Source organism: Phyllobates terribilis, unplaced genomic scaffold (assembly GCF_046119375.1).
Source record: "Phyllobates terribilis strain yellow unplaced genomic scaffold, ASM4611937v1 Scaffold_8__6_contigs__length_399053987, whole genome shotgun sequence".
Classification (NCBI taxonomy): Eukaryota; Metazoa; Chordata; class Amphibia; order Anura; family Dendrobatidae; genus Phyllobates; species Phyllobates terribilis.
The window spans coordinates 247,119,163-247,137,823 of NW_027362768.1; the positions used below are offsets into that span (position 1 = coordinate 247,119,163).

Below are 18,661 nucleotides of genomic sequence, written 5' to 3' on the forward strand. Positions count from 1 at the left end.
TTGCAATCCTAAACCTTTACACAACAGAATATACAGTTGTGTTAAAGCGGCACTCCACCGCGTTTTTTTTTTTTTTTTTTTATTATTATTGAACCGCTGGAGTGGTGCTTTAAGGGGCTCATACTCGTCCGATTTATATGCTGAGGAGTGCAAGCTGATAAATCGGATTAAACTCGGACTATTGTTGTTCACGGATTTAGTGCTCATCTGCGATTTTCTTTTCTCATCTGTAATCTGAATGAGAAAAACATTGCATCATGCTGCGAGCCTCGCCAATGCAAGTCAATGGGTGTGAGCAAAAAAACGATGGCACGTGGACCATTTGTATGCCATCAGGTTTTTACGGATACATTACCATTCTGTAGCATAGAACACTGGAAATAGTCCTGTAAAATTATTGTACAATAATAGTTGCAGAGAAAAAAAAACACATTGCATACACATGTCATATGGATGCTGTGTGAGAAAAATTTGCATTGTACTCGCATGACACTCGTCCTACTTTTCTGGATCAACATCAGAACGATGTTTTAAACACAGGATGTTTAAAATGTAACCCCCCCGCCCCACCTGTCTGATACTTACCTGCCGCTGCCTTCATCGTTTTCCAGCGTTGCTCCCGTCGGTCTCCGGCAAAAGGTGACCTGCTCGCAGTTCCAGTGACTCGTGGAGCTGCACAGATGTTACTTTACAATACAAGTCTGAGAGCCTCGTTATGACTCTCATAGACTTGAATTGAGTGCTTGGGACATAGCTTCTGGCTTCCAACCACTCAGTTGTGCCCACAAGATGGTGCCGTGGTGCCGAAACAGTGAAGCCGCCTGAGGGTGAGTATATGACTGGGGGCAGGTGGCTTACATTTAAAGTGCCACTCTAGCGGGGAAAAAAGCAAAACGCTGGAATGGTGCTTTAATAACTGCTGATGTAAAAATCTGATGCCATATGGATTGTGTACTGATTAACCATACAGATGTTTATACACTCGTGTGAACCTAGCCTGAAAGTTTCCTGTGGGGAAAAAACTGGTACCCACATCTTGTGCATGATATAAGATTTGGGAACATATCTGTGGGGTATTGAAGCCCCTAACATTTAATCCCTTAAAGTCTAGATGTTTTTTTGTTAAATTTTATTTTTCCTCTTAGGAGGGCTAGTTGACGTTTTCAATGAGACCATTTATTTCTATCATACAATGTATTGGAAAACTGTAAAAAAAACGCAAGTACGGTGAAATTGCGAGACTGGAGCAATTCGTTTTGTTGGATTTTGTCTATAGTATGTAATGGTGTAAACAAAAAAAAGCAAGAAAAACCAAAAGCACAGGTCACCAAACAAAATCAGGATCTCAATTTATGATTAAAAACCTTTATTACCAGACAGGGGTTACACTTAGACCCTTCAATACTTGGATCGTGGATTTTATTACTGAAAAGTGGCAAATACCATATAAATCATTCAAATATCCATTCCATTTGCTATTAACCTGTATATGATCCAGTGTACCTGCATGTTTAATACAAAACAAAGTACTAGTGAGGTCACCTAATATATATGCAAATAGTATGGATCATAGAGGAAGGTGAATCATGCATTGTGGTTAGCCACACATGCCAGATATTAATGCCATGACAGATATTAATGCCAAATAATCATGATCGTCCGTAAACAAGGGTATGGCAACCAAATGGATTGCCCTGTATGCATGTCCACCGTGAAAATATTAAGGGAGATGCTATGAGTTACACTACCTGGTGGTCCGTGGTGCTGTGTGTTTAACACCGGCCCCAACGCGCATTTCGGAAGTGCCTTAGTCAGGGGATGGTTTTGTGACCTGTGCTTTTTTTTTTTTTTTTTTTTTTTTTTTTGGTTTATTTCCCAAATAGCCTGACTATTGAAATGGCTAGCCATCATTGAACTATCGAACGTGTATTGACGTATATGCTAAATCCAGTACGTGTTCTAGTATGTGATTGTGACCTGATATCATAATTCAACAATTGAAGTACAATTACAATGATTCCAAACTTGAGGGTTTTTTTTAAGCCTTTTTTTGTCAAATTTTTCAGAAATTCATGAACAGAAATTCACTTGTCACCCTGGTGCAAGACCTGTACTTTTTATTTCATTATTTTTTCGTGTATTGATTTGCTGCTTATTGCATTTTTTTTGGTGGCAATGAAAAAACTGTAAGGGGGCAAAAACACGTGATATTCCAGTGTTCGTAGAAGTTGGATTTATCAAAATATGAAAATTAACCAGACTGGTAGATTGTTAGTCTATGTTAACAGGTTGCATTTTTGCTGCATTTTTTATGCTAATTAAAAGCTGCTTTTTACAGTATTGGCAAAAGCTGAGATTTCATTTCTCATGCTCATTCTTGTGTATTCATTTTTTTTGTTTTTTCCCCCCCTGACTGAATTGGAAAACTTTTTTTTTTTTTCCTTCAAACCTGCTGCATGTCCATTATTTCAGCGTTTTTTCCAGTTTCTTCACGTACAGAAAGCAAAAAAGCTGCAAAATGCTATTCATTTTTGCAGCGTTTCTGGTGGAAAAAAATACGCAGGCATAGCAGTTTGTGAACCCCATTTTGTTTTTGTGATCTTACCCCCCCCTCCAACCCCAAGTTTAAACCATAATGTCTTGGTGTCCTCACATGAGCGTGGATGTTGGTATTAGTACAGTTTAATTAAATTAGTGATGTGTTGGTGAACAACGCCTGACCACTACAATGGCCAACCAATGTGTTATGTAAACAATGTTTAGTGTGTTTCATACATGAATCCATTTTTATTGTTCAGAATAGTCCCTTTTTTCAGACGTTTAAAAAAAAAAAAAAAATAAATAAATTTTGCCCTAAACTTAATTGCCTTTTTTCGAAATTTTTTTTAGTTTCACATACATCTTGCGTTAGCGCCCAAACACCTTGTATTCTTCATGCTTGCAAGTTGGAAGCAAAGTTGGACTTTGCATCCTGAATACGGGTTTTGATGTGTATTTTAGGATATTGGCTTTTTTTGTTTTTTTCTGTAGAACTGCACAAAAGCTGCACGCAATCAAAGTTTTATCAAGGCTGGCTTGTTTTTAATACTTCCTAGTAATTGGCTTTATTTACAATGACACATTAAAACATGACATACCAAAAAAAAACACCGCATCAAAAATGCCATTAAAAATTTTTTTATCCAAAAGCAATGAAAAAAATGCAAGTGACCCAATTTAGTTAAGTGCAGAAAATTGGTGATATCAAAAACTCATCATGGGAACATAGTCTAAAGCCTTCGTTTTTTTTCCAAGCTGAATATCCCCAAGTATGGTAACATGACTTTGTATTGAGAGAAGGAAAAATTAATGGAGCTCGTCACGCTGCAAGGTAATCAATGTCCGAATGGAGTTTCTGCTTGTGAGGCACAGCAATGAAGAGAAGGAGGAGGAAAGAAGGAATCTGGTGCGGCCATCCAACGTTAAAATCCAGTCTATGCACATGCCATTAGAAACAAGGATCCAAGGAAGCCATATAAAACCTTGTTTTATATGGTGTCTTTGGATCTTTGTTTTTAATGGCATGTGCATAGACTGGATTTTAACGTTGGATGGCCGCACCAGATTCCTTCCTTCCTCCTCCCCTGACTTTGTATTTCAGGCCACCCAATCCTTTAACCTTGTTCGTTCTTCTCTGCACCCGCTCTACTCAATATACGTCGTTTTTGTACATGAGACCAAAATTGTAAACAGTATTCGAAGTGTGGCCACACTAGTGAGGCAAAACAATGTTCTCGTCATGATCACCTATGCCTTTTAATGCATCCTATGCAGCAGGCTTGGCACTGGTCATTAAAGTAGATTTTGCGGTCTACCCATACACCCAAGTCTTTTTTTTTTTTTTTTTTCTTTTTGGACCATTTTAGTACATAAATAAAAAATTTATTTTTGTGGCTCACGTGCATGACTTTACATTTTTCTACATTAATTTCTATTTTTCAGCCCAAACCTCCAGCTTACATAAATCTCTCTAATAAATTCTCCTTCTGTGTTGATTACCTTGCAGAGTTTAGGATTTGCAACTATTTGTGAAAGATGGATTCATAGCCAAAATGATTAATTTGGGTGCTATCACAGCAAGAAACCAGCTGATGCAGTGGAAAAAACAAAGGGATGCAGGAATGGGTGCACACCTATAACTATCAAATTCAATTCTATTGTACACAATTTAATTCCATGATTAAAAACACTCCCCATCAGCATGGATAGAAATAAGTGTATAAGCAATAATGGGCTCTGTAGTACATGGGCTTATAATCCGTGGCATAACTTGAAGCTTATGGGGGCCCCAATTATTGCAAATCTTTAATAGAATTGGTCTTTTTATATGGGCCAAAGGAACTTTTGGGTCCCTTAGGCTCCAGGGCCCGGGTGCAATTGCAACCCGTGCACCCATTGTAGTTAGGCCCCTGCTTATAATAAAGAAGTTAAGCAATAATGAGGTTTAAATCCAGATAATAATGGTCAATCACACAAATAAGGTAACTCAATGTGAACCAGATGCTTTATCAATAATGTGCATGGCCATCGCAGAACACTCCCCAGGTGCTAGTTGTGCAAATAAAGGAAAGTAATAGAAACTGGGTCTCTGTTAACCAATTCTGCAGGCAGACAACAACACAGAGGCCATAGAACGCAAATGATGCCAATTTTTTTAAATTTTTTTTAATGTAACAAATTTTCAAAAATGATTCAGACAAAATTACATATTTTAAATAAAACAAAACTGCACTCCAAGCAGTAAGTATCCTCCAGGCTGGGGCAACATGGGAATCGTGATCTAAAACATCTGTGCGACTTGCTGTCACAGGACTATTTTAGAACTGTGATTTTGCTGTACTAGGTTTTGTCACATGTTTACACATTTGCGACCGTCCATCACAGCTAACAGTGCCTCACCAAAGGAAAGCATTGGATCTGATGTCACAATGCAACACGTGTGGCCCTAGCCTATATGGTAATAGAGCATGGTTTAAAGATCCCAATCTTGAGCTTCTCACCACTCCAGTTCATGGACAGGTCTCTTGTGTGTACATATGGAGAGACCTGTCAATCACCCGGAGTGGGGTGGGAGGGATGTGGCTGGTGGTGTTGCTGGACTAGTCTCTTGCCTTATAGTTGCTGGCTGGATCTTTTAAACTGTTTTTCTGAAAAGTCATTGTTTCGGAGAAAAACTTACCTGGCTACAGGTGTGCAGCCAGGTTCTGATTAATGTTGCCCAGGTTTTGGTCAGGATGAATCAACTGACAGGTTCCCTGTTAGTCTTTTTATGACGCGATCTTATACAATTTTTCAATTTATGGTAATAAAAATGGGCATTCTTTGCACTTTTTCTCTATTTTTGTCATCCCAGTTCTAAAAGTAAAAGGCTGTAGTTGAACAACCCTAATCATGAAGTGTGAGTGGAAATTTATAACTCCTACTGCAAAAATTCGGAAGCATGGACAATATTCACTTTTCTGCAGCAAGTCTCCGTTCTAGGCCTAAATATCAGTAATAAGGTCTATTGTTAGTTGGAACTTGTATACCCACACCTCGTTTTTGTAGCCTCAATTCAGAGTCGTGTACAGCAACTGTCATAGCTGTATTTTACTTCATTGATTTCCTGCACATCTGATGTGGCTTACAAAATATGACACTTCTATAGTTTGCACCACTTCTAGTTTTAGCTTGCGAATACTGATGCAAAATACTGGCATGTGAAAGTGTCCAAAAGGTCATTGCAATCCTTCAGTCTCAGGTGAGGTATTAATGTATTTCTTGTTGGAATTTAACCCACCATTCGTCAGTTTGTTTTATATGCCTAAAATATTTGAAAACGAGTTCATTCTCATTTAGCTAATCAGGAATCAGATATAAAAATGGCTTTTTTTAAGCACCCACCTCATCTTTCTATTCTATTTTTTTCTTTGGAGGTATATTCACTGTCACTTCCCCTCACATTGCATGTGTCTGAAGAGCATCAACATGACAGATTAGCGCTCTGTGTTTTCTGGTCTTTCACTGTTGCAAAGTTTAAAACAAATAAAAAGTTTTGATGTTCTGTGTTTTTATCTGGTTTTTATTTAAGTTTAATTCTGGCTCTTTGGCGGCTGATGTTTTCTTATGCCCCCTTACTCCTTTTCACCTCTCCTGTCCCCTCTCTATTCTTCCCCTTCCCTTCTCTAATGATTTGCATGTATGTCTCCCCTTTGCACGCAGGGTTTTGGTTTTGTAACTTTTGAAACTAGCGCGGATGCTGACCGGGCCCGGGAGAAATTGCACAGCACGGTGATTGAGGGGCGAAAAATTGAGGTGCATGTCTTTACCTAAACCTGAAAGATTGCTAAATGCCAGCTGCTGCACCCCATTCTGTCTTTCCTTTACACTTCTCTTGCAGTTCTTATTATGGCCTTGATTATCTTTAACTGCTTGGCTCGATTTTAGCTCATGTATTCTAAGCTTATGTAATTTCCTAATTTGTACATTTTGTTAATTTGTCTTCCTTTCTGTTTTCCCAAACTCCTCCATCAAATTACCGTACTTTCTTCTTCATCTTTATGTTAAATTCTTTTGTAGCATTAAAACACTGTTGTACTAGCAATGTTTGCAGGAGAAATATTTAAATATAGCTGTTCCTCTAATATGAAGATTGAACTCCCTTTCTCCCTACTACAAGCTTCCCTATTTGCCTTTTTTGATTCATCATTTGCACTTCTCTCAACTGCAACTTTAAAGGAGTCTGTCACCCCCAAAATGCTTTCTGAACTAACTATACAGTAATGTATGTCGCTTTAGGAGTGAGCGCTGCCCATCACATCCCCAAGACTCAAAATGAGGGTGTTTAATGGTGCACCCAGCTCATGGCCACACCATGGGTGCACTTAAGCCTCTTCATTTGCATATAAATTAGCTTTGTTTTCACCAGCACTGGAACAGTAACAGGTACAGTATTAAGATTTTTTTATAGCAGGTGAAGTCCACTATAGCACTCTATAGTTAGTCTAAACAACATTTTGGGGGTGACACTCTTTAAAATCTCTGCATGTTTGTTAATAAACTCCATTTGTTTTCTAACATGCTTTATTTTAGAGCCATAATGTATAGATAAGGCTTATGTCACACCAGGTTTTTACATACAGTGGTACAACTGTGACAGAATCAAAGATGTTCACATTTGTACTGTACACTACACATTAGAATTTTATGGACCAGATAAATGCCAAAAAGTCTCCCTTTTGACATATGTCGGACAGGTATGTGTCTGAACCTCACATTTGTGAACACGCTGAGACTTTTTGCTAGATTTTTTTTCTTTTTCTTTTTTTTTTTTTCTTTTCATAGGTCTCTATGGTGAATTTTTTTAACATGGTTGAATCCCATTTATACTTTATATATTTTTTTTATCTTTAAAAAAAGGTCTTAAAAGACAAACTTGGTGTGACTTGGCCTGATACCACTTTGCTTTTTCCAATTTTTTGTTCCCGTAAATTTGTCTAAAATATATTGATCACAAATCTACAAAATGGGCTATAAATGCATGAACCCATGATCAACACTGATTTTTTTATTATTTTTTTTCCACCCGTTATTCTTTGAGTTTGAAAGTAGCAGCACAAGGTCAAACACTGCTCCATATAAATTCTCTGGCATGTATGTGCATGAGGCCAGGAACTTGGAATATGGAACTCCAATTTCAGTAATTGGGTGGGGGGCTGTTTGCCATCCCCCAATATTACCAAAGCAAGCTTTCTTTATCTCCTATCTTGGGAAATCTTTTTATGAGCATTTTTAAATTTGTCAATTTTGTCTACCTCCTAAACCTTGTTCTTGTTTACTTCTATTGTTCATAGCAACCCAGTCTACAAAATAACACTACGTTAAATTACAGATGAGCTTAGGTTTCGTCTGTGCATTGTTTTCTCTGGCTCTATTTTTCCATTTTGAATCGTATGTTTTATAATGATGAAGTTTTTGTTTAAACTTGATAGTTGGTAACAATCCAGTTAGTGTATCTATCTGCTTCTCTGGATGTACACTTTCTGCTTGAACTGGATTTTTTTTTCTTATCCCCTCTGTCAGAATTCTAGGATAATATAGAAATGACCTAAATGGGCGGCTCGCAACTGATTGGAAGCCTTTGCTTTACTTGTAGAAGTGTTGCATGTGCTGCCAGTTTCCTTCTAGGTGGTAACTTGCATAGTGATTCGCCAGAAGAGGTTGCTTGACAAGTGTTGATGGACCTATGTTGACAGCCTTTGATTGCTTACCACAACAAAAAAACTAGAACCCATCGAACTAGTTTTCAAAGGAAGATGTCCAACAATCTTTAAAAATTAACCAATTTTATTTCAATTTATATTAACACTAAGTTAAAATGCAGGTACTTTCACTATCCAAGCTAACTATCATTTACAGACTTAAATAACAATCACAATTTTCTGCACAAATATAGCACAGACTGATAATTATTAAATGCTTACATTCACTAAACAATTAATTGTATTGCACCTATTCCAAAACTATAAGGTGCTATTGCCAAGGAATTGCTCTGTAGGATTTTCCAGATATGATGCAATATTATTGGGACATTTATAAAACCTTGCAACAGTCCTATATGCAAATATAAGTGCAAGTTACAGAGAATTGCTGATTATAGGAGTCTGTTATATGCAATGTCTTGCATGGTAAATACTAACAGCAGTTCTATATATAAATATAAAGTGCCAGTGCCAGGGAAAGCCCCCTTTTTGAAGAAGCCTAAAGCGAAACGCCGTTGTCGGGGTAAATATCAGCACTACCATGCACAGACTGAACTAATGCACACTATAAACTAATGCCAGTCTGTGCATGGTAGTGCTGATATTTACCCTGATGCCACCGTTTCGCTTTGGGCTTCTTCCAAAGGGAGGCTTTCCTTGGCACTGGCACTTATTATTTATATGTAGAACTGCTGTTAGTATTTATCATGCAGAATTTCTGATGTCCAAGGAAAGTGAGAACTGCAGCCTTTTAGCTTCTGCTAAGTAGGTGCAGGACTCATGTGACATAACAATGGCACATGAGTGTCATACATGCTGTGGGACACCCGACGTCAACCTTGCTGGAATGATGCTGGAGGTATCTATTTTTTTTTTCCTTTATTTATTTTGACTTTACACTGGGGAATAAAGTGTTTAACCGGGGTCTCACTGAGTAATGGACAACTACTTTAGTTTCTGATGTTTTTTTTTACGGTTTTTGCTAATCTTTTACTTGTGATTAAACATTTTGTTTAAACTGGTGATAAACATCCCTAGCAAAGGAGCTTTTGTTAACTGAAATTAATCTAGAAATTGTATTGGAAGACCTTTAACTTTTCAGCATTTGATGAAATTGGAATACTCCTTTTATTATCTGTGAGGTTAAAAGGTTTGAGTAAGATTAGAAAAATAGTTGCCACCTTTTGAATTGTAAATGTTTAAATGACACACAACCTGTAGACTGGGAATGGCGATATTTCTGATTCAGTGAATCTGAGCTGTAATACCAGACATTGCCAGTAATTGAGTGGTTTGCTTTTTGGAACGGAACGGATTCCCTTTTAAGAGAGTAGAAAAAGTTGTCAGTAGGATTTCATACCCCAAACTATTTTTGCATGTGGCTCTTTTAAATACTAGTCCAGCAATACCTTTACTTGATCAATCAGGTCCTCCATTACTGAGAAATAAGCATTTTAATTGATAAGTAAATGATGCTGAAGCCTCTGTCACATCAGTGTCTGAACATATGCTGCTGTTACCCCTGCCCTGGTCGCTAACCAGCTCTGCACTAATATCACTGTTACTGCTGGATGCTGGCAGTGTTTGGGTGTTTAGGTTTCAGACTGCTGAGACTAGTTTCCCCTTTGCTATTCACCTGTGCTTTGCTGCAATGAGCTGGTAGGCAATTGACTTTCTGCTGGGAACCATGAGCAGGGCTCACTTTTATATAAACCCCAGCAGACTGACTCTTGCTGACAGTTATTAGTCAATGTTCAGCTAGTGACTTGGATCCTGTGGTTTGATTTGTATTTCCTGTGTTCTGACTCCGGCTTGTATTTGGACTACCGCCTTGTCTCCTCATTCTGTCCTTGACGTGACTTCTTGGCTTTGACCCTGCTTGACGGTTCTTCTTTACTCTGGTTCACACTTCCGGATGGCAGCCATTCCATGTAAGCAATCCCCTGTTGTAAGACTGGTTTAAAGGGTGAAGGTCAGGGTTTCTCTGGAATCTGCCAGCCGGAGTGGCTTGTGCCAAGTCTGTCTGAGGTAGCCTTCTTGAGCTTGTGGCCTCTGACAAATTTGACACTCAATCCAGCCCTATTACCCACCCAGCACCACATCCTTTTGTTTGACTGACTGCTTCTTTGCTTGAAGTAACCAGGGCTGTTGAGACGGTGAGCCAAACCACCAACTCAGACTCCTCAATTTCCCTGACTCCAAACTCCACAGCACTGCCTCACTACGTGTACAAGTGCAGCACAGATTCATCTTGACTAAATGTCTAAATCCTTAGCCCAAGAATAGAACAGACATTTGACCTTTCAAAACTTTCCGAAATTGTTATGAAAACCTTTACAGCACATCCTGCATTGAACTGTACCCAATTTATTATACACTGCTCAAAAAAATAAAGGGAACACTAAAATAACACATTCTAGATCTGAATGAATGAAATATTCTCATTGAATACTTTGTTCTGTACAAAGTTGAATGTGCTAACAAAATCACACAAAAATCATCAGTGGAAATCAAATTTATTAACCAATGGAGGCCTGAATTTGGAGTGAAATTAAAGTGGAAAAACACACTACACAATCGGATTCAAGTCTGGGGAACGGGCGGGTCAGTCCATAGCTTCAATGCCTTCATCTTGCAGGAAGTGCTGACACACTCCAGCCACATGAAGTCTGGCATTGTCCTGCATTATGAGGAACCCAGGGCCAACCACACCAGCATATGGTCTCACAAGGGGTGTGAGGATCTCATCTCGGTACCTAATGGCAGTCAGGCTACCTCTGGCGAGCACATGGAGGGCTGTGCGGCCCTCCAAAGAAATGCCACCTCACACCATTACTGACCCACTGCCAAACTGGTCATGCTGAAGGATGTTGCAGGCAGCAGATCGCTCTCCACGGCGTCTCCAGACTCTTTCACGTCTGTCACATGTGCTCGGTGTGAACCTGCTTTCATCTGTGAAGAGCACAGGGCGCCAGTGGCAACTTTGCCAATCCTGGTGTTCTGTGGCAAATGCCAAGCGTCCTGCACGGTTTTGGGCTGTGAGCACAACCCCCATCTGTGGACGGGCCCTCATACCACCCTCATGGAGTCGATTTCCAACAGTTTGTGCAGACGCATGCACATTTGTGGCCTGCTGCTATCAAGACACTCAATAAAGGAGTGGTTCTGCAGGTGGGGACCAGAGACCACATCTCAGTACCATTGCTTTCTGGCTGATGTTTTGGTCACTTTTGAATGTTGGTTGTGCTTTCACACTCGTGGTAGCATGAGACTGACTCTACAACCCACAGAAGTTGCTCAGGTAGTGCAGCTCATCCAGGATGGCACATCAATGTGAGCTGTGGCAAGAAGGTTTGCTGTGTCTGTCAGCGTAGTGTTCAGAGGCTGGAGGCGCTACCAGGAGACAGGCCAGTACACCAGGAGACGTGGAGGGGGCCATAGGAGGGCAACAACCCAGCAGCAGGACTTCTACCTCCGCCTTTGTGCAAGGAGGAACAGGAGGAGCACTGCTAGAGCCCTGCAAAATGACCTCCAGCAGGCCACAAATGTGCATGCGTCTGCACAAACTGTTAGAAATCGACTCCATGAGGGTGGTATGAGGGCCCGACGTCCACAGATGCGGGTTGTGCTCACAGCCCAACACCGTGCAGGACGCTTGGCATTTGCCACAGAACACCAGGATTGGCAAAGTCGCCACTGGCGCCCTGTGCTCTTCACAGATGAAAGCAGGTTCACACTGAGCACATGTGACAGTCTGGAGATGCCGTGGAGAGCGATCTGCCTGCAACATCCTTCAGCATGACCATTTTGGCAGTGGGTCAGTAATGGTGTGGGGTGGCATTTCTTTGGAGGGCCGCACAGCCCTCCGTGTGCTTGCCAGAGGTAGCCTGACTGCCATTAGGTACCGAGATGAGATCCTCAGATCCCTTGTGACCATATGCTGGTGCGGTTGGCCCCTGGGTTCCTCCTAATGCAGGACAATGCCAGACTTCATGTGGCTGGAGTGTCAGCAGTTCCTGCAAGACGAAGACATTGAAGCTATTGGCTGGCCCGCCCGTTCCCCAGACCTGAATCCGATGGAGCACATCTGGGACATCATTTCTCGCTCCATCCACCAATGTCACGTTGCACCACAGACTGTCCAGGAGTTGGATGCTTTAGTCCAGGTCTGGGAGGAAATCACAGGAGACCATCCGCAAACTCATCAGGAGCATGCCCAGGCGTTGTAGGGAGGTCATACAAGCACGTGGAGGCCAAAAACTCCAAAACCAGGCCTCCATTGGTTTAAAAATTTGATTTCCATTGATTTTTGTGTGATTTTGTTGTCAGCACATTGAACTTTGTACACAACAAAGTATTCAATGAGCATATTTTATTCAGATCTAGGATGTGTTATTTGAGTGTTCCCTTTAATTTTTTGAGCCTTGTATTTTCGGAGTTGATCTATTTTATACTGACTTCAACAAAATGGACACCTACTCCACTGCCCTGGAAGTAACACCCCATAAAGGCTGCTTGTCAAGCTGGAGGAGGTGTGCTGTACTAAATGGGAACAGGACGGTGATATCCTTCAGTGCTTAAATCTCATTTTCATATCAATTTAATTTGTAGATCTATTTGTAGACATGAAGACTTGCATTACAGCTCTGTTCCCTACCTAACACATACTCCTCACCTCCTCCAGCTTGACTGGTAGCCTCTATGCTGTGTAACAAAGGAGCAGTCTGTCAAGCAGGAGGATGTGGGGAATAGATCTGGAGTGACAGAGGCTTTAGATCTACAAATAGTTATTCAGCCTTATTTGCATATCAGTTGAAAAGATTTCTCAATAATGGAGGAATGAACTGGCCATGTAAGGGTATTGCTGTACTTGACTTTCAAAGAGCTTCATGCACATATAGCTATTTTTTTTTTTGGGGGGGGGGGGGTGAAATCTTGCTGACAGATTCCCCTTTTAAGCTTTGTTTTAGGTCTTCACAAAGGAATTTGTACCGTACCCTTATGCTTTTGTCCTTACATTTTATTGTATCGCTGTGAAGATATTTAGAGTGCTTTTTTTCTTCACTTTATTTGCTATCATTAATGTATGTCCAGTGTGTGCATGCAAATACTTGCCGTCCTTTTCATGGACCACATGACCGCAGTTGTGACTAGCAGGCTCACTCCAGGAAGTCCATTTCTCAATGTAAATCTGGAAGTCCGAATGGGGCTCTTCTGTTCTGGCAAGAAAGAGGCGGTCACACGATGCAGGCGACGTACCATAACAGCTCTGGTAACTGCCGAAGACGGGGTAAGTAGATTAATGCACACACTGAACGCACATTATTAATGGCGAACGTGAAAAAAACAACCTGGAGGACTGTTGGGTCTTTTCCCCCTCGTCATCACACTTTTTTTTTTTTTTTTTTTTTTTTATATATATATTGTATGTGTTCGAATGTAACACATTTTGTACTAGTCCCTTAAGGCCACGTTCAGTATTTGGTCAGTATTTTACATCAGTGTTTGTTCCACTCTTGACTTTGCCTTACAAACACAGAAAAAGTGTAATAGAAACACGTCACCACTTCTGTATTTATCACCTACTCCTGGTTTGGGCTTACAAATACTGAGGTAAAATACTGACCATGTGAACATATCCATAGGTTGTTTTCTGGACTCCACATGAACTTGCAATTTGCACACTGTCAGTATTCCATTCTATACCAAGCTCCATACCAAGCTCCAGCGATTTGCACACTTGACGTCATTTGCTAACTCCATTCTCATCTGCTTCTTTCATAAGAACATTGAGAAAGTGGATGAGAAGCCAGTTTGCGTACTTGCAGTCACTTGCCTATTGCATACTTGCAGTCATGCTCAAAGAACAATATTTAGATCTATAAAAGTGTATAAGGAAATACTGACACTGAAATAGTGAGGATTGAAACTCAGAACAATAATATAAACAAAGAATTGAGTTCAAAAGCACTTACCAGTAAATGAACAGAACATTTTTTTTATTAGATCAACATGGGTAAAATGAAAAAATACAGTTTTTCTGATCACCCATGACCGCACCACAACGAGAGAGGGGATCTGCCCTTCCAGGACAGGAAACCTACAGAATAAAAGTGCAGCGCCTCTCCACCACCTCAGTTGGTTTCCTTTCCTTGAGGGGGGAGGACCTTGTGAAAACCGTGGCAAAAGAAAGCAGAGAAGACGAGAAGATTATTCCCAGACCTGGGCCAGTCGGTTTCCAACAGGGCACAGTCTCTGCTGCGGCCGGCGCCAGGGACCTGGAAGTGCCATGGTGAGTCAAAGGCGGCCTGTTCCGTCGGACAGGCGCGAGCAGCAGCCGCACCATTACCTTATGGTGGCCTGGCAGCCGCGCATCCCAGTTGCGCAGGATGCTATCCTGGAAATCGCGCCCAAAGACGCACGCCGATGAATAAAGTAGCAGCGGAGACCCATGTATTCTAACATGTTTCCGGCTACTGTTTTGTACCAGCCTGCAGCCCTGATGACTAGCGTACCGGAGGGTCCTTGATGGGAGAACCTTAGACAGGCTTACCTGTTGAAGATCCGGATACGACTGAGCGGCGCCCCTTCCTGGGGTCGGCAACTCCAGCTCCATGCATCAGTGGAGAAGCTGCTGTGGAACTGTTCCCCTGTCTGGGGGCAGCAGCTCCAGCTCTTCACATTAATGGGAGCACCTGTTGAGCTGCGCCCCTGCCTGGGGTCAGCAACTCCAGCTTTGATCGGCACACTATTGGAGGCTGCTCCTGCCTGGGGTTGACCACCCCAGTATTGCTCAGGCATGGCCAGATGGAGAGCAACAGGCCTGTGACTTGGTCCAGCCTCCGAATCCGTACAGCTGGTGGTGAGTGATCTTCGTGAATGTTTACCTTGGTTATGGGGCCTTTTCCTTGTTATGGTTACTAGGAAAGGCTGAAGGAAGTTAGCGCAAACCTCAAAAATGGGTGTGTGCGCTCTTTAAGACCCCATCTGGGCCAAAGGCATCGTGCTTTAAATTTTGGCTTCAGGACGGAAGCTGGACCTTAGACCTCTAGGCTAAAGTTAGCCACATGTCTGGCCGCACAGACCCTCATGATTGGCCTTCAGAATTTACCACAAAAATGAGCCTCAATCTGCTCAGTAAATGTTAAAGTAACACTCAGAGGTTTTTTCTGTTGTCCTCCAGTCTGTTTACTCCATCCATAGGGACAGCGCATAGTGTTAATACAGCACATGGTCTCTGTAAAGGTCTGCTGTCCAGCTGCGTCTCATCAGTTAGCTCCTTCGGGTGGGGCTAGTCTGAAAATTGAGATTTACCACCCAAAGGAAAGGTTTATCCTTCATTCAGATGGATTACTCTTTTAAATAAAAATCTGAGCGCTGTGCCTCGTGAAGTGCAAAGAGGCTTTATAAAGAGCACATCATAGTGCTTCATAGCATAGCGCTTTATAGTATATCATAGTTCCTCATGGCACATCATAGTGCCTCATAGCACCTCATGGCACATCATAGCATAGCGCTTCATAGCACTTCATAGGGCCTCATGGCACCTCATAGCATAGTGCCTCATGGCACAGCATAGCATAGTGCCGTATAGCGCCTGTTAGTACCTCATGGGGCCTCAGTGTCTCTCGGTTCTTCATGGTGCCCCTGTGCCTTGAAGTGCTTTATAGGGTGTCTGTGCCTTGTAGCGCCCCTGTGACTCATAGTCCCGCTTTGTAAACATACTCCTTGCACAACTAAGTTTGTCTGACAAAACCAAGTTCAGCGACTGTAAACTGTTCATGGCAAGCTTACTGAATTCAGGGGGAAAAATATCCTAGCCTCTACTTTGAGACCGAGGGTGGCAATATTCCTGGCTGGTGCTCAGCTGGCTCGGTGGAATGCCAATTGGAGGCAGGTGATAATAAGAGCGCTACCTTAGTTTTGCAGGTTAATAATAAACCTTGTAGGGTTTCACTCTTAAAGGTAAGAGGCATCATGTAGTGCTCATGCAGCCATTGTGGGTTTGGTCCAATTGAGCGCAGTTTTATTGCTTTTTACAGGTTGCACAGAAGTCATAAACATTAATATTTCTGTTCTTCTCCAACCCCTGACTAAATAGGACAGACCCTGACTACTCATATACAGCTCAGCTAACCCAGCTTGATCAAACAAAACAATATTTATCCAGGGCGACCACTGATATTTGTGGAGTTTGGCCTGTGTCTCTGATTTAGCTCCAAGACACGTACCTTCTGCTCTGCTTCCCAGCAGTCTGACTAAGGTGAATGCCTAGCCTGCTCTGGTGCTTAGCTCTCCAGTTGCCCTAATCAAGACCTGTGTAGCGTCAGCGTCCCTGCCTCCTGCTAGGCAGGGACGCTGTTCCCCTCACCTCTCCGCTCCGTGCCCGGCGTCTTCCTCCGCTCTGCTGGCAGCGCACGCTCCTTCCCGGCCATTGTGCTTAGGGCGCGCGCTCCCCCTCTCTTAAAGGGGCCGCGCGCTCCCCCTCTCTTAAAGGGGCCGCGCGCTCCCCCTCTCTTAAAGGGGCCGCGCGCTCCCCCTCTCTTAAAGGGGCCGCGCGCTCCCCCTCTCTTAAAGGGGCCGCGCGCTCCCCCTCTCTTAAAGGGGCCGCGCGCTCCCCCTCTCTTAAAGGGGCCGCGCGCTCCCCCTCTCTTAAAGGGGCCGCGCGCTCCCCCTCTCTTAAAGGGGCCGCGCGCTCCCCCTCTCTTAAAGGGGCCGCGCGCTCCCCCTCTCTTAAAGGGGCCGCGCGCTCCCCCTCTCTTAAAGGGGCCGCGCGCTCCCCCTCTCTTAAAGGGGCCGCGCGCTCCCCCTCTCTTAAAGGGGCCGCGCGCTCCCCCTCTCTTAAAGGGGCCGCGCGCGCCGTCCTAAGGAGTCCCCGGCCAATGGCCGGAGGATCTCTCCATATATAAGGCACCTCCTTCAAAATGGAGGTGCCCGAGCAATGTTGTTACAAAGCCTTCACTCTGCTTCAGCCCTCAGGTCCCGTTGCCTGTTACCTGCTTGTTACCTGCCAGATTCCTGCTTGTTACCTGCCTGTCACCTGCCAGTCACCTGCCAGATTCCTGCCTGTTACCTGCCAGTCACCTGCCAGATTCCTGCTTGCAAGCCTGCGGTCCGACGGTCTGCCTTCCGACACCTGTCAGTCTGTCTATGGACCAGCCTGCCCGCTCACCTGGGAGCGCTCACCTACTACCTGTCTGCTAGCCTACCTGGATGCTCTGCCGTCACTTGCCGTGACCACCTGCCAGTCCAGAGACTCTTGCCCGCTCACCTGGGAGCGCTCACCTGCTACCTGCCTGCTAACCTACCTGGAGGCTCTGCCGTCACTTGCCGTGACCACCTGCCCGTCCAGAGACTCTTGCCCGCTCACCTGGGAGCGTCCACCTGCTACCTGTCTGCTAGTCTACCCAGAGACTGTCCCTGTCACTTGCTGTGACTACCTGCCCTTCTACCCAGAGACTGTCCCTGTCACTTGCCGTGACTACCTGCCCTTCTACCCAGACTGTCCCTGTCACTTGCCGTGACTACCTGCCCGTCTACCCTGGGAGCCACCCGCTTCCTTACAAGGACCGCCCCCTTGTATAGTTGCTCAGAGGTTCCGCCTCCCAGACCCGTTACAACCTGTAAAGCTATATTTAACCCAGACCTACCTGGGTTTGCTACAACCCGTATGGGCTGTACAGATTCCTGAGAGTTGGATCATTGGAAATGGACTCTATAAGATCTGCTAGTAAATCTGCAATTTGAGTTTGCGATATAGTAGTATAGGCGTTTAAGGAGGTATACAATCAGGTTGCAATTCACATGAAACATCAAATTTCCTGAGAATAGTTCTTGGCATAAAATGAGGATTTAGGCTTTCAGTTTGTGTCCTTCCATTTAGATGTTAATGAGCCTTAAGGCTTTATGGAGGATTATAGTAGTTAGGACAACTCTCATATCGAAGGAAGGGGCATTGACAATAGTTTACCTCAATTATTTCGGGATTATGGGCAGATCTATCAAGCGCTGCAGAACTCACTGGGCAGTGAGTAAGAGTTGTGGTCTCCCAAGGTAGAATAAGGAGTCCTGCTATATGTCAAAATTAATAAGCAGTCTGGCCACCTCTGAACAAGGCAATATTGCTGTTAATAACTCTTAATCTCCTACATTCCAGTAGTAGCATGGTCACGGGTACACACCCGTTGGCTGCCTCTAAAGATCCGGTTCCTCTAACCTAAAGAAGCTTTAGGCAGTATATAAAAAAGCTCCATTCATCTATACATGGTCACAATGTAAAGGTCTTGTCATACAACAGAGTAGCTTTATCTTGCGTAAACCATTATGGAGGAACTCTGCCAAGATCCCCAATGACACGTATGTCTAATCAGTTCAGATGACGA

The 18,661-nt window shown here is 43.0% G+C and overlaps 1 protein-coding gene across 13 annotated transcripts in view; it reads left to right on the top strand.

The window, feature by feature from the left end:
• Window positions 1-18,661, top strand: part of RBFOX2 (RNA binding fox-1 homolog 2) — a 431,053-nt gene that overhangs the window by 204,223 nt on the left and 208,169 nt on the right. For 9 of the 13 annotated variants that reach the window (XM_073644109.1, XM_073644119.1, XM_073644121.1 and 6 more), the window contains one exon: window positions 6,241-6,333. The exons of the other annotated variants lie outside the window; for them this stretch is intronic. In XM_073644109.1, coding sequence (XP_073500210.1) covers window positions 6,241-6,333 — 93 coding nt within the window. The remainder of the gene's footprint in view (window positions 1-6,240; window positions 6,334-18,661) is intronic. 13 annotated transcript variants of the gene reach the window in all.